This window comes from Chiloscyllium plagiosum, chromosome 29 (assembly GCF_004010195.1).
Source record: "Chiloscyllium plagiosum isolate BGI_BamShark_2017 chromosome 29, ASM401019v2, whole genome shotgun sequence".
In the NCBI taxonomy this organism is placed as follows: Eukaryota; Metazoa; Chordata; class Chondrichthyes; order Orectolobiformes; family Hemiscylliidae; genus Chiloscyllium; species Chiloscyllium plagiosum.
Genome location: NC_057738.1, coordinates 10,428,899 through 10,442,812, shown reverse-complemented (window position 1 = coordinate 10,442,812; position 13,914 = coordinate 10,428,899). Strand labels below are relative to the sequence as shown.

The 13,914-nt window shown below is 41.9% G+C and overlaps 1 protein-coding gene across 2 annotated transcripts in view; it reads right to left on the bottom strand.

The window, feature by feature from the left end:
* Nucleotides 1-201: 201 nt before the first annotated feature.
* LOC122564373 (E3 ubiquitin-protein ligase RNF144B-like) overlaps nucleotides 202-13,914 on the bottom strand; it is an 83,142-nt gene continuing 69,429 nt past the window's right edge. For both annotated transcript variants that reach the window (XM_043719154.1, XM_043719155.1), the window contains exons 6-8: nucleotides 9,421-9,565; nucleotides 8,071-8,160; nucleotides 202-3,817 (exon numbers count right to left, since the gene is read on the bottom strand). In XM_043719154.1, coding sequence (XP_043575089.1) covers nucleotides 3,677-3,817; nucleotides 8,071-8,160; nucleotides 9,421-9,565 — 376 coding nt within the window. In that variant the 3' untranslated portion in view covers nucleotides 202-3,676. The remainder of the gene's footprint in view (nucleotides 3,818-8,070; nucleotides 8,161-9,420; nucleotides 9,566-13,914) is intronic.

Below are 13,914 nucleotides of genomic sequence, written 5' to 3'. Positions count from 1 at the left end.
ACATTTTAAAGGCTTATGACGGAACACTCTCTATCCTTACACATTTTCCTCCACCCTCTGCTCTAATGCTTTAAGTAATAAAACTGATCAGGGACTGCCTACGTGCAGTTTGTGTGGCCTCTGCAGGTGACTTCCTGTGCCTTTTCAAGTTGCAAGTGCTGCCCAGTAATCTTACATCCCTTCTCAATAACTTCAATGCAGGCTCCCATCACAGAACAATCACTCAATCAGAAAAAACTGGTCTGGTAGCAAGAGCACATGCAAAGTCTGATTACAGTATCAATTCCATGCCTGTTGGGAGCAAAACAAAATCTGGCAGACCTTGGGCCTGGTCTCCAGTAAATGTTTAGACTTCCTCTTCGTTCTTGAGGAATACATTTACTTTTCAAGGGGTTTTCAGCGTCATAAACTACCACTTCCTTGACAAATATGGTTCAGGCCCAAAATCACCCTCTTCCTTGGACTGACCAAGTCAAGGGATCAAGGAGTAGTTGGAAGATTTAGCATCATTGTGGTTCAACGATTCCACCCTTGTCTGAATCAGTGAGTCGCAAGTTCAATGTCATCTGATAAGATGCGAGAAGATAATTTAGGTTAAGTGTGATAGGTTTCATTTGAAATGATAATCTGAGGCTTTATGTACTCTCTCAGACTAGCAATCAAAGACACTATCCCATACACTCAATGGGGAAGGAAAATTCACAAGGGATGATTACATATCCATTAGGTCAATATTAGGGAATGCCAAAAGGAAAATATCCTGGAAAATATCATGTTAAAAAATAGGCTCTTTGATGCAATTATTTTACAGTATTAGCAATATCACAACTAAATGTTATAGTTGTAAGTTTACAGATTTGTGCTCCTGACAACCTTTGACTACTGGAGATAATAATCTATGAATCCTGCACACAGTCAACCGACTGCCTCATCCAACTTTCTAATATACTCTCCCACAAGATAAATCTTTGCACTGTGAAGACAATTCCTTAAAATCTATACCTTTACCAAATGTGCATTTGGTCATATTTTTCCAATCTCAGTCAAATTTTTGCTGTTTCTTTTTAAAACACACACCTAATAGTAAAATAAAAATGGCATTATAACTTTTAATAATGCAAAAATAACTCCTACGTTCATCAAAAGGATTTGTTATCCTCACAAAATGGATGTTGAGATTTTTTTATCATGTATTCCCTCTTTCCTATGATAATCTCAAAATTTTCTAAAAAGAAAACTTTAGCACAAATGTCACCAATAAGATATACACCGTAAAAGGGAAAACATGAGCAGATTCAAGTCTAACCAAACAACCAATTTTAAATTGGTATCATTTCTTCTCAAGAAAATTGACCAAATTATGGGTAGCCAAAGCTCACCACGTTGCTTTATCTTTCAACTTCTGTCATCAAAAGGTGGATAGAATATTTACTTCCTAGTCTCTGAGTATCTCTGTTCAATCTATAGATTACAGAATGGGTCAGTATTGTTGCTGGAGTCGCATTGGAAATGGAATATTTTTTAACTGACAATATTCAAAACTTACTTTCATTTGTTTCTCCTCATTGTCTCTCTCATTCTCATGAATCTGTTGTTACAAACAGTATAAAAGAGACTAAGAAATACCCTTACATCTGCAGCAATAGTACAGGTGGAAGCATATACCTTCTTATATGGAGACAAAATATGCTGAAAATCCAAATAAATAAATGACGGGTTAAAAGCCAGTTCAGCTTCTGTATGCAGGTTGGGCATCATCTTTTAGAAAGCTATCAGGCCATACAAGTTGCAGAAGGGATTAATTAGGATAATCAGTGATGAGAGCATTAGTTATAATATGAGACTAAGAAAGTGGAGCTCTTCTAATTAGATGCAATAACAACAATTTTTAATTATATAGTACTTTTTAACAGCAAAAAAAATGTCAATAGCACTTAATAGGAACATAATCAGGCAAAACTTTGACACTGAACCAAATGAGACATTGGGTCAGGTATCCAAACACTTGGGACTGATTTTTTTATGGTTGGATCACAATGCTGATGTCACTTTCAAATCTGTTCATGAACCTGGAGATAGCGGTTCAAGACGCTGGCTGCGATCTTCCAACGGGAATCACGATGCCCTGTCCAACTAAGGATGGTGGGTAGACAATGGAAATGTGAGGACAAATATTAGGGCTAGCAGTTCCACCAGGAGAAATGGACTGAGGTCATTAGAGACTACAGGGCATCTCAATATGGAGGGGCTCTGTATAATTTTAAATAATTTTAAAAATCACACATGGCCACAGCTATCAGGCCACAATTATAGAAAGGAAATTTCTCTATGGATGCCATGAGATATCCCAGTGGGTCCATGCTGAGGTAATAAGAGTGGACAACATCCATGGCACACTGCTCTGCCACTCTAGTTGCCAGTCAAGCTCTGGCCTCACTTGAGGAGCCCATCCACCATTGGAAAGACAACAATATCACAATCAGAATCTCCCCTATTGGGCCATTCATTGATCTAATCATTGCCTATTGGTGCTGGATCCATAACCTCTGTTATGTTGGCCCTGTCTCTGGCAAGGTACAGCTGCACTGGGGAACCAGCTTGATGCATTGTTTTGTAACTTCAATCCTGATTCTGAGTCTTGACCTGCTTCCAACAGACTGGAAAAAAATCAGCCCTTTGATGGGAATTGTCTGGCTATTACTTCAACACCCAAAATTAACCCACTTTCTCTAAAGCTGACTTTCCCAATCCATGGTAGACAGTTGTCTAAACTTAATGCCAATGGTATTTGTAAATGTGCTTATATATTAAGAATTCACTTCACATTCAAAGTCATGTTCGACATTCTCCTCCTCCTTCCATTCACAACAAACCTCAAAGCTCTAAAAGGAAAGAGAACGTCATGATCAGTTTCTTGCGATTCGCTGTTTGTAGCCTTGATGATGGAAGATAAGTTTCATAAGATTTGGTACCAAATGCACATTTGGTGCTTCTGCACATAAGCTACAACTTGACATAAACAAGTACTTTAGTGTGAAAAGGGAAATGAAATAACACAACCACCATAGTCTAAATATCAGAATAACAATCCGGTGGGTAAAGCAATGCAGTTTCTCATTGAAAGGGTTTAGATGGCTTTGAGTTTGAGTCTTATATTGCCCCATTCAAGTGAATTTCAATGATTTTCTTCATATATGGTAGTAGGTGAAGGATTTTTATGGATGTCAAACACTGCCTTGTCCAAGTGATGGAAAATGGTATAATTGAGAATCTTATCCTGTCCCAAGCTGGATAAAACATATAAATAAGAAACCTGCTAAAACACAATGGGTCTGTTATGGGAGAGCAGGCAAAGGGAGAAATGTTAAAGGTGGGCAGAATATTTAACTGAAAGCACACAGTCATCCTCATCGAGAAAATTAGGGTGCAGCATCTTGCTGCTGAGACACCTGAGCAATGCTATATTCACCAACTGCACTTTAGTGTGACCTGTTTCTTTCAGTCACTACAATGACATCTCCCAAATCAAAGCTACCACCAACTTCCCTTCCCCCACAGTCTATACTATATATATTTTCACAGCACTGATCCAGTAGGCACTTCAAGAAGAAGATGGTCCAGGTGGAGTGAGGAAGGCTTGGCACCCAGAGAACACTGGTGCACTGGTTTCCTCAGCTTATGTAGATGATGGGCCATGGTGTTTCCTCTTACTCCTACAGGACTTACAGGCACAGCAAATGATGCAGGGAGAGGCCAGGAGGAGAAGTGGAGATGTGACTAGCACAATAAGGCCTAATCCAAAGAGGATCCCGACAACCTGCAGGGAAAGGGAAAAAGGAAAGTTAAAATTTTAGTAATACACAGAATAATCAGATAGCAAGGCATGGATATTTGCCAAGACTGCATGATGCAGGAGCCCTTTGAAAACAGCAGGCAAATGGCAGGGGCAGCACGGTGGCACAATAGTTAGCGCTGCTGCCTCACAGCACCAGTGTCCTAGGCTCAATTCCAGCCTCGGGCGACTGTCTGTGTGGAGTTTGCACATTCTCCCTGTGTCTGCGTGGGTTTCCTCCAGGTACTTCGGTTTCCTCCCACATGCAGGTCAGGTGTATTGGCCGTGCTAAATTACCCACAGTGTTGGGTGCATTAGTCAGAGGGAAATGGGTCTGGGTGGGTCACCCTTCGGAGGGTTGGTGTGGACTGGTTCGGCTGAAGGGCCTGTTTCCACACTGTAGGGAAGATAATCTAATCTTGATTCTGCGATTTCCATCCTAATACTGCGGTGTCCAATTATTGGAGGTTACTTTAAAAAGTGCAAACTATTTTGTGTCAAAAGCCCTGAACATCCGAACAGGCTGGCTTCATTGCAGAGAAAGGCATGGCCTGTTCCTCTGCTATTTTCATGGGGTCAGGCCAGCTTTTCAAAAGAGTCCTAGTTCAGGGCATCGCAGAATTGTCATGAACTACAATTCATAAGGAAGACATTTATGAAAGGCAAGTTTGAAAAGGGCTTCCTCATGCTCCCTATTGCTGAACATTATCCATTTGCCCACCATTCCATAGCTCCTCATGCCAGTCTCTGTCACTCCAATTCCCATTCACCATTCTAATATGTATAGAAGCAATAAACGCTATAGTGACTTAGAATATTAAATAAAAGCTTTAGAATATTATTGTTCACTTTCCAAATTAAAAAAAACTTTTTTCAGTAAAGTACCATCCATCCAGACCCTTTTAATATCACTAGCTGAAGCTGCAAGCACTTTGTAGAAGATGCAGATGGAATACAATGTGGGAAAGTGACAGATTGACTAAGTTAGCCTTTATTGTCACAAATACTTGATGAGTATAGTCAAAAGTGTATATGTCAGCATTTACAGCACTACTTAGGTACCTAAGTACAGCTTCTTTGGTTACAAGGTCTTAGAGAATAGAGAAATATAATATCGTGCATTGCAGAAATACAACAGTCTTCCAACCCAGACCACAATAGTATCGAGCCTCCAGTTCACACCAGGCCCTGGCTCCAGACCGCGCCAGGCTTCACTCTGAGGATCATGAGGCGGAGAGCTTGCTTCAGACCGCCACCCGGGGAGGCCACTACATCAGGCTGGTAGGTTGCCACGCTATGCCAGGAAGTTACCACAGGAGGCCACTGAACCAGGCTGGGAGGTCGCCAGCCATCGGACGCCAGGAGTCAGCTGGAGGTCGTCTCTGAAAGCCGGGATTTGTCATTGGAAGTCGGAGAGAAGTAGGTAAAAAAGAATTAAGAGGAAACAGAAAGAGAAGAAAAACAAGCAGAAAGACGTGCTCCAGCTGGAGCATCTTACTCTGCCAGCATTGGATCGGAAGGTTATGCACTTCACTGGAAGAAAGATGCATTGACTATTTTCTAACTGGGGAAAGACTTCAGAAATCTGAAGCACAAAGAGACTGGAGAATCCTAGTTCAGGATTCTCTTCAGGTTATCATGCACATTCAGTTAGCAGTTAGGAAGGCAAATACAACATCAGCATTCAGTTAGCCATAGAACCAGAGATGTACAGCATGGAAACAGACCCTTCGGTCCAATCCTTCCATGCTGACCAGATATTCCAACCCAATCTAGTCCCACCTGCCAGCACCCGGCCCATATCCCTCCCAACCCTTCCTATTCATATACCCATCCAGGTGCCTTGTAAATGTTGCAATTGTACCAGCCTCCACCACATCTTCTGGCAGCCCATTCCATACACGTAACACCCTCTGTGTGACAAAGTTGCCCCGTAGGTCTCTTTTATATCTTTCCCCTCTCACCCTAAATCTCTGCCCTATAGATCTGGACTCCCCCACCCCAGGAAAATGACCTTGTCCATTTAACCTATCCATGCCCCTCATGATTTTATAAACCTCTATAAAGGTCACCCCTCAGCCTCCGACGCTCCTGGGAAAACAGCCCTAGCCTATTCAACCTCTCCCTATAGCTCAAATCTTCCAACCCTGGCAACAACCTTAGAGCCATAGAGTCATAGAGATGTACAGCATGGAAACAGACCCTTCGGTCCAACACGGGCATGCTGATCAGATATCCCAAACCAATCTAGTCCCACCTGTCAGCACCTGGCCCATATCCCTCCAGAGCCTTCCTATTCATATACCTATCCAGATGACTTTTAAATATTGCAATTGTACCAGCCTCACCTGAAAAAGTTGCCCCTTAGGTCTCTTTTATATCTTTCCCCTCTCACCCTAAACCTATGCCCTCTAGTTCTGGACTCCCTTATCCCAGGGAAAAGTCTTTGTCTATTTATCCTCTCCATGTCCCTCATGATTTTATAAACCTCTATAAGGTCACCACTCAGCCTCCGATGCTCCAGGGAAAACAGCCCCAGCCTGTTCAGCCTCTCCCTATAACTCAAATCCTCCAACCCTGGCAGCATCCTTGTAAATCTTTTCTGAACCCTTTCAAGTTTCACAACAGCTTTCCGATAGGAAGGAGACCAGAATTGCACGCAATATTCCAGCAGTGGCCTAACCAATGTCCTGTACAGCCGCAACATGACCTCCCAACTCCTGTACTCAATACTCTGACCAATAATAGAAAGCATACCAAACGCAGCCTTCACTATCCTATCTACCTGCGAGCATAAAAGGTACTGGTGAGGCGGCATAAGGCTCTGGTCCAACCACATTTGGAACACTGTGAGCAGTTTTGGGCCCGCTATTTAAGGAAGGATGTGCTGGCCTTGAGAGATCCAGAGGAGGTTTACAAGAATGATCCTGGGAATGAGGAGTTTGTTGCATGAGCTGTTGAGGACTCTGGGTCTGTACTTGATGGAGTTTAGAAGGATGAGGGGGAATCTGATTGAAATTTACTGAATACTGAGAGACCTGGATAGAATGGATGTGGAGGAGATGTTCCTACTTGTAGGAGTGACACAGACTCAAACTGAAGGGACCATCACTTAGAACGGAGATGAGGAGGAATTTCTTCAGTCAGACAGTAGGTGATCTGTGTAACTCATTGCTGCAGAAAATTGTGGAGGCTAAGTAATTGAGTGTAATTAAGAAAGATAGGTTCTTGATTGGTAAGGGGATCCCCAGTTACAGGGTAAAGGCAGGCCAATGGGTTTGAGAAACATATCAGCATGATCAAATGATGGAGCAGGCTTGATAGGCCAAATGGGCTTATTTCTGCTCCTATGTCTAATGGTCTAAACCTTCATATTACCTATAGGTGCACAAACACAGTATTGCTCACATTGGTTCGAGGACCAAGTGCACCTCCAGATGAAGGAGGACTAGAAGATGCAAGATAATTGGAAAAAGCTATACAGTCCCAGCTAAAAGGTTTTGCTGTTCCAGATATCCCTCTAAGTACTTCATAATTGTATTTCTGACCAATATCTCTACATAACATATGCACGGAATTTAACTGCTTCCATCTTCCCAGTTAGGCTAGGAATGAAGCAGCAAGGAACTGACCTCCTGACTCCTCCAAAGCTTGTCCATCATCGAGGCACAAGTCAGGAGTGTGAGGTGATGCTCCCCACTTGCCTGGATGAGCATAACTCCAACAACAGGCAGGTGGGACCAGTTCAGTTTGGGATTATGTTCAGCATGAACTGGTTGGACTGAAGGGTCTGTTTCCATGCTTTTTGACTCTATAAGAAGCTTGGCATCATTCAGGACAAAGCATCCTGCTTAATTTGCACCACATCCACTCCCTCCATCACTGACGTTCAGTAGCAGCATTGTGTATTCTCAACAAGATGTACTGCAGAGATTCAAAGATCCTTAGAGAGTGCCTTCCAAACTTGCAACCACATCCACCTAGAAGGGCAAGGGCAGCAGATATATGGGAACTCCACCACCTGCAAGTTCCCTCCAAACCGCTCACAATCCTGACTTGCCATTCCTTCACTGTTGCCAGGTCAACATCCTGGAATTTCCTGCTTAACAGTATTAGGGGTCTACCTGCAGCACATGGCCTGCAATGTTTCAATAAGGCAGCTCACCACCACCTTCTCAAGGGCAACTAGGGATGGCCAGCCACATCCCAAGAGAGAATTTTTAAAAATTGCTACTCACCTGGGTTCTGTTCCAAATAACTGAGGCCCTAGAGTGGCCAAGTTTATTGCGACATGGGCCTTTGTCATAATGTCTCAAGAAAATATCATTCTGAAAAATACAAATAGCCAATATCTGAATAAACTACACAGAGTTGTCACATTGTACTAAATGTATTCCATACCTTGATTTTCAAAATCAATAAGTTATAACAGGTGAGGATTAGCATGCAATTTTACATAGGTCTGTTTGTTGTTCTAAAGATGAGGTTTGAAACACTGCACTCTTTGAATAAGATCTACTATTGCTCCCATAACAATTAGAATTTCTATAGCATTACTAACAGGAAACATCGTATGATGCTTCACAAATGTTTTAACAAAACGAAAACATAGAAAAGCCAAACAGACAAGGGGAGGGGGGGTGGTTGTGGAAGGCATGATCAAAAGCTTGGTCATACAGGAAAAGATGACATAGTAGTAGAGGGGTTTCTAGACATGGAACCAAAAGAAGCTGAGATTGCTCTCCTGAGAGCAAGGGAAAATAAAGACAGATTTTACAGAAGTGGGTGGCACGGTGGCACAGTGGTTAGCACTGCTGCCTCACAGCGCCTGAGACCCGGGTTCAATTCCCGCCTCAGGCGACTGACTGTGTGGAGTTTGCACGTTCTCCCCGTGTCTGCGTGGGTTTCCTCTGGGTGCTCCGGTTTCCTCCCACAATCCAAAAATGTGCAGGTTAGGTGAATTGGCCAGGCTAAATTGCCCATAGTGTTAGGTGAAGGGGTAAATGTAGGAGAATGGGTCTGGGTGGGTTACGCTTCGGCGGGTCGGTGTGCACTTGTTGGGCCGAAGGGCCTGTTTCCACACTAAGTAATCTAATCTAAAGTGTTCAAAATTGAGAGATTTCAACAGAATAACTTCCAAATCTGCTCCCACTAGCAAGGGAGTCAGTAGATTTAAGATAATTAGCAAGAGAATGCTGACCATTTAAGCTAGCTAACCCCATAATCTTTTGAAATACCTTTAAGGATTTATTGTGGAGTTCTGAAAATGAGTTGATAAATTCTTCGATGGAAGTTTTAGCTTTTTAACTCTCACTGACAGCTGAGGACATGCTTTTAAAATTTGTAGTGGCGTCCACAAGGACGAACCAGTCAATTAATTAAGTACATTTTATCTGGACCAGTTGAGTGGCTACCTCAGTGCAGTAGTGTGATCAAGGGACAGAAACAATGCACAAGATCAGTCACTTCATAGATGAGGACATCTGTCCTGATCAGAATATCTGTCCAGATCACAACTTTCAAACAAATTAAAAGAATGCAAATTCGTGTAATCTGAATGTCAAACAGCATTTTGATGATCCACTTACATCCAGATTGTGAAGACAATACCAGCAAAAGGTGTGTTTGCAGTTTTTACACATCATTTGAGCACAACCTTCATTTCGTTCTATGAAGATATGACACACTGGACATTGTTTAATGGGAGCATCGGGGTCAAAGCTGGTGGAATCACTACAGAAAGAGGCAAAGGCAAAAAGAGGTTAGTTAACATTTATTAACATGCATATTTAGCCTCACAAACTTAGCCAAAACAAACAATCTAAGGCTGATCTCAGAACAACCCACAATGTATACTAGAAGGTGTCACAATCAATTTACAATTTAAGCAATGATTTCATTATCAACAGCAATATTCCTTCATTTGAAATTTTCACATACACATAAATAATGAGAACTATTGATTATAATCCATTTTAGACAAAATCTGAACTAGTTCTCGTTTGTAGGCTCCATGACCCAGATTGGAGTTTCCAAAAATGATAGGTGTAATGGGAGTGTGGAAGTTTGTTGCTATTTCCAATTTCTGTCTGATGGAAAGGGAGTGAGGTATGATTCACACATAAGGGAAACCCAAAATCAGCCTTACTATTTTACTCAGTGCTGCATTCAAACAGACTAATTTGGCTGCGATGAGCAACTTGATGCATAACATGGCAGTCACAAATAAACAAAGGTTTTTGAACAATAATGTCTATTTAACTGCCATGATCTGAAGGTTATTAAATCGCCTCCAACTTCAAATCTTAAACATGATGTGGAGGTGCCAGTATTGGACTGAGGTGGACAAAGTTAAAAATCACACAACACCAGGTTATAGTCCAACAGGTTTATTTGGAAGTACAAGGTTTTGGAGCATTGCTACTTCATCTGGTAACTGATAAAGAAGCAGTGCTCTGAAAGCTAGTACTTCCAAATAAACCTGTTGGACTATAACCTGGTGTTGTGTGACTTTTAACTCAAATCTTAAAAGCATGCCCACAGTTGTCAGTAAGAGTTTAAAAAACATGTCAGCTACTATATGCTGCAGCATCTTTCCAGCAGTTTTAAAAATCATTTGATGACATTTCCCGAAGGGGTATTTATGAATGTTTGACTGACTTCCAACAGCTACAACTGTCTCAGCAGGAGTTCCAAGCTCTTAGTTTTATTGACAACTTAAATGACCTATTAAGGGTTCTGCTTCCTTTAATGTGGTGAGAACATAGAAATGATTATTTTTATAAGGGAATAAACATGAAATCTAAAACTTAAACAGACTTTCAAGAGTGAACTTTTTTTTTTAATTAGAAATATAGTGAAGACTGTACTTATTTTTGAGAACTTTATTTCATATCAACCCAACATAGCTCTGGAAGTTTGCCCAGAGTACATACTGGGCAAGTTGGCATGGAGGGTATAATAGCCAAGGTGGAAGTGCACAGGTTGAGTCCCTGTAGTTTAGGCAGGAGTGCAGGGAGGCTGGTCACTTGCATTGCTGAATGGAATGATCATAGTATCAGTCTTCAGCATTGCAGCACCAATGGGGAAATTTCCAGTGGTTGCACTGACTGCGTGATGCAGGAGCAACACTAATCGCAGGGAATTTCTGTAGGATTGCTACAGAGGGAAAAAAAAAAAAGAGGACGGACCAATGAAAGATCACTTGAGAGGTGGTTCCCATCAACATTATCTTGGTCTCACCCTTTCAATGAATGTATACAATGCCCAATAGAACAAGCAGCCAAGTGGGGATTTTAGTACCATCTCAGCCCCATCAACCCATCTGACCATTCAAGGCGACAGAATGCAACATGCATTCTGTACAACTCAGTGCGATGGCTTTCCAGGAGGTTGGCCACTCTTTGAATCAAAGAGTTCATGCACTTGAATGTCTGAAACACTGTAGAACAGATGTCATGAGTGATCTGCTCCAGGCTCCACACTGCCTCGAGGAAGTCCAATATTTGGGGACACATTGCTGTTCCTCAAACCTTCACCTCACAAATTAAAACAAAATTGCTTCCTGACATATAATTTCAGAACACACTCATGTAAACAAAAGGTGGGGGGTAATCAAAGATGTTTTGTAGAATACTCCTTCAATGTAGTGTCCATTAATAAGGAGATGAATTTCAAAGTTAGAGAATAAAATCTACTAAATCATTCCATCACATAGAATTCCTCTCCTTTTTAAAGAAAGGGCAAGTTCAACAGCCTAAATTTAAGCTCCACTCAAGTAGTTCAGCACTTATTCTAGGAAAATCTCAATACCAAATGAATACTTGACTTCAGAGTAACAGAGTAATACAGTACAGTAACAGAGCAGTGCCTGAATTATACAACACAGTAACAGAGCAGAGTCATAGTATTATACAGCACGGTAACAGAGCAGGTATCCTAAACTGATCTAGTCCCATTTGCCATCATTTGGCCCATATCCCTCTAAACCCATCCTATTCATATACCCATTCAGATGCCTTTTAAATGTTGCCATTGTATCAGTCTCCACTACTGCTTCTGGCAGCCATACATGCACCATCCTCTGTGTGAATATGTTGCCCCTTTTCACTCTTTTCCCTCTCACCTTAATCTATGCCCTCTAGCTTTGGGATCCCCTACTATGGGGAAAAGTCCTTGGCTATTTATCCTATCCATGCCCCTCATGATTTCATAAACCTCTATAAAGGTCTATCCCCCAGACTCCAATGCTCCAGAGAAAATAGTCTAAGTCTACTCAGCCAGCCTCTCTCTATTGCTCAAACTCTCCAGTCTTGGCAACATCCTTGTAAATCTTTTCCGAACCCTTTCAAGTTTCACAAGATCCTTCCTATAGCAGGGAGACCAGAACTGAATACAGTAATCGAAAGATGGTCTAACCAATGTTCTGTACGACTGCAACATGACATCCCAACTCCTTTACTCAATGCATTGACCAATGAAGGCAAGTGTGCCAAATGCTTTCTTTTTCACCCTGTCTACCTGCAACTCCACTTTCAAGGAGCTACACACCTACACTCCTAGGTCTTCTTCTTCAGCAATACTCCCCAGGCTCCTAACATTAACTTTATAAGTCTCATCCTGATCTTATAGCAAGATGGAGGCAGAGTAGGATGCTCCACCCAGAGCTCCTTTGCTCTGCCTGTTCTTCTTTTTCTCTGTTTCTAGCAGTCCCTAAGCAGCATCAGGGGAAATGGGTCCTGGAACGTTGTGCATGGAAGCACTCCCTGAGCAGCACAAGAGGAACGAGACCTGATGCAGCTTGAGGGCGAGCAAGTCCCAGATCAGTGCAATTTACCTTGTTGCAGCTGAGTAGCCATATGGATCAGTATGGAGGTTGGAGCGGAGCAGGACAGGTGTTGGACTGGGGTATTGCACCGGCAGTCAGACCACCTGCTGTGCTGCTGCTATTTGAAACTCGTTACTAGAATGTAATGTCAATCCTTTAACTATGTTATAACTCTCTTACTTCTAACTTATTTTTCAGAAACTAGATTATGCTACTACTTCTCCTTTTATTTATTTTATTCCTCTTTGTATCCGAGATTTGTACCTACGTACTTTTACTTATGATGGTGCCTTCAGAGGCAGCCATTGTGAATACTTCTCACTGTACTCCTCTACTCGAGTACACGTGACAATAAAGGATATTCTAATTATTCTGATTTGCCTTACCAAAATGCAACACCTCACATTTATCTAAATTAAACTCCATTTGCCACCCCTCAGTCCATTGGCTCATTTAAGCAAGAAACATTAAACAATACTCTAAGTATCCCAGTAGACAAGAAACGTCTTACTATTAGAAGAACAAATCTTTTACCTCAGTCTGACAACATTCCTTTCTCAAGCAATCAGATTAGCTTAACTTGACATCAGCTCAATGAAGTTAATGGAAGCTTGCCACAATCAAAATAACTACTGCTCATCCCTACGTAGTCACAATGACCACATTTCAGCAAGGATTGTGATACATCTGATTAGGATTAACATTTGCGTGGAAATTCACCAATATGAACAGGTTAGAACATAGAACATAGAACATAGAACAATACAGCACAGAACAGGCCCTTCGGCCCACGATGTTGTGCCGAACTTCTAACCTAGATTAAGTACCCATCCATGTACCTATCCAAATGCCGCTTAAAGGTCGCCAATGATTCCGACTCTACCACTCCCACGGGCAGCGCATTCCATGCCCCCACCACTCTCTGGGTAAAGAACCCACCCCTGACATCTCCCCTATACCTTCCACCCTTCACCTTAAATTTATGTCCCCTTGTAACACTCTGTTGTACCCGGGGAAAAAGTTTCTGACTGTCTACTCTATCTATTCCTCTGATCATCTTATAAACCTCTATCAAGTCACCCCTCATCCTTCGCCGTTCCAACGAGAAAAGGCCGAGAACTCTCAAACTATCCTCGTACGACTTCCTCTCCATGGAATCTTCGTATCATCGTTTATATGTGTGTGTATGTGTATGTGTGTGTGTGTGTGTATGTGTGTGTATAGAACATAGAACATAGAACAATACAGAACAGAA